This window comes from Dendrobium catenatum, unplaced genomic scaffold (assembly GCF_001605985.2).
Source record: "Dendrobium catenatum unplaced genomic scaffold, ASM160598v2 original_scaffold_229633, whole genome shotgun sequence".
Lineage (NCBI taxonomy): Eukaryota > Viridiplantae > Streptophyta > Magnoliopsida > Asparagales > Orchidaceae > Dendrobium > Dendrobium catenatum.
This window is the reverse complement of record NW_021548041.1, coordinates 1-2,371: the sequence shown is the minus strand read 5'-3', so window position 1 is coordinate 2,371 and position 2,371 is coordinate 1. Positions and strand designations below refer to the sequence as shown.

General features: G+C 31.3%; 1 protein-coding gene across 1 annotated transcript; it reads left to right on the top strand.

The window, feature by feature from the left end:
- Positions 1 to 7: 7 nt before the first annotated feature.
- Positions 8 to 2,367, top strand: LOC110101444 (HVA22-like protein e). Its single transcript, XM_020829354.2, has 4 exons — positions 8 to 112; positions 227 to 349; positions 1,095 to 1,305; positions 2,359 to 2,367. The coding sequence occupies exons 1-4, from the start codon at positions 96 to 98 to the stop codon at positions 2,365 to 2,367; spliced, it is 360 nt and encodes a 119-aa protein (XP_020685013.1). The 5' UTR covers positions 8 to 95.
- The last annotated feature ends 4 nt before the right edge of the window (positions 2,368 to 2,371 follow it).

Here is a 2,371-nt window from a genome sequence, read left to right as displayed (position 1 = left end):
GTAATCCATCTTCTCCTCTTTATTTTGCCCTAATTTTATACTTTTGCTCCGGTCTAACCGCTTGTGCCTTTGCCCTAATCCGCAGGCCCTGCGTGATGCTGTTATACCCCTTGTAAGTAGAGTCGTTCTTTCTTATTTTGTATGGAGAAGAAGAAGAGATGGTAGAAAAAGAAGATTTTGTTTGGTTGAAATGATTTTGATTGGATTTTGATGATGTTGGGTGCAGATATGCGTCGGTGGTGGCAATAGAGAGTCCAACAAAGGTGGATGATGAGCAGTGGCTGGCCTACTGGATTATTTACTCCTTCTTAACCTTGTTTGAGATGGTTGCAGAGCCCTTGCTGTCATGGTATTTCTTGCCAATCTCAAATTAGTTGTGTAGTTGTAAAATTACAAATTCATGTACGAAATTTATCAGTTTTTGGACTACTCATGAGTGTTTTATTATTTGTTAAATATATCTTAACAACTTTTACTTAGGTTATTTTTGTTCTGATTATTTTTATTCAGAATTTTTATACATCAATTTTATCTATCAAATCCTTGAGTCTATGTTTTTATTTATCTTGTATTTATTAGAACTATGTTTACATAGTCTCATTCTTATTTTAGCAACACCCCTATCTTAATATTATAAATTTCATGCACAAAATTTGCCACCTGATCGAATCTTTAAAGTTTACATACATACCACTTTATATCATGTTATTTACATATCTAACACAAAAAACTTTAATATTTCATGCCTACCACCGGCCCATAGATCAAATATGAGTGCAAGAAATGAAATATTAAAGTTTAAAATGTGTTATGGGTGGTAGGAATGAAATATATGAGGGACATTTTTATATTGAAGTTGTTTATGGCGTTAGACATGATATATTAAAGTTTTAGGTGTTAGATATATAAATAACATAATATAAAGTTGTATGTATGTAAATCCTCCATCTTTAAAATATAGCTAAAATGAGAAAAGCACCAAAATGTTATGGTAGGCGTGTGGTTGCTATTGAATCTTGCTTAACTGTGATATATTTCATATGCCTTACAAAATATGGTTATTTCTGATAAACTGTCTGCATTTGATGTTGAAGGATACCCATATGGTATACGGTAAAGTTGATATTTGTGACATGGCTGGTGCTTCCACAGTTGAGGGGATCGGCCTTCATTTACAATAAGTTTGTAAGGGAGCAGCTGAGGCTATATGGATATGGAGGGCACAAGGAAGACAAGGAAGTTACTAAACCCTCCTCACCCAGTAAGGGTAGGAACAAATTTCTTGGGCTTGCTCGCTCGAAGAAGGTGATCAACTCTTTATGTGTGTGTGTGTTTTTTTTAATCTTACTTTATATTCCATTTTTAGGGTGCATTTGAAATAATATTTTTGCAGTTTGTTTTATAGACCACTGCTATACTTTTAGCAGTCTATAAATTTTTTTTAGAATAAAATTTATTAGGATTTAGTAGATTTCAAAAAAGCAACTTTATTAAAATTAACAAGTAAAACTATATATTTTGAAAACTGTTATAAGTATTATATAATTTTTTTTGAAAATATTGAATATCAATTTTCTTATATCTGTTTTTGATCATCAAAATTTAAAGTAATAATAAATTTATTTCCATTGGAAAGCAAAGCTATGAACTTTTTTTTTTTAAGAAAAAAGTTTGAAATAGTCTTGTGTCTATTGTTTAAAGTGATAGTGAAATAGATAAGGATATTATTAGTAGAATTCAAATTGGATGGTTGAAGTGGAGAATTGCATTGGGCCTTTCTGTGATGGACAAGTACCCCTCAAATTTAAGGTAAAAATTTATAAAATGGTGATGAGACCTTCATTGCTTATGGTGTGGAATGTTGGCCCTTAAAAAAAGTGTTGTAGAGATAAGGATGCCAAGGTGAATGTATGACTTTACACTTAGAGATTGAATATTAAACAAGTATATACATGGAGTAGCTTCAGTAGCATATAAAATTAAAGACTCTTCTTAGATGATTTGATCACATAAAACATTGGCCTTCTGAGAGTGGATGTATTAGATCTTAGTCTATATTATGAAAAGCAGAGGTAGACGTAAAAAAACCTGGTTATAACCTTTTTTAAATAAATTTAAATAAGAATCTGACTTTTAATAGGACACAATGGAGAAAAAAAAGATTCATGTAGACCGGTGGGATAAAAACTTGTCATCATCACAACAATCTCATAACTATTTTTAAGATTGCTGCAGTTGTCCAAACTGTGACCCTTAATAATAGATATTAGTTGAGATGGTTACTTGGTTAGTTTTTTTTTTTTTTAATATTGTTTGAATTCTCTTGGAAGCTAGCTAACAAATTCTTATAAATTGCAGGGGGAGTAGGAGC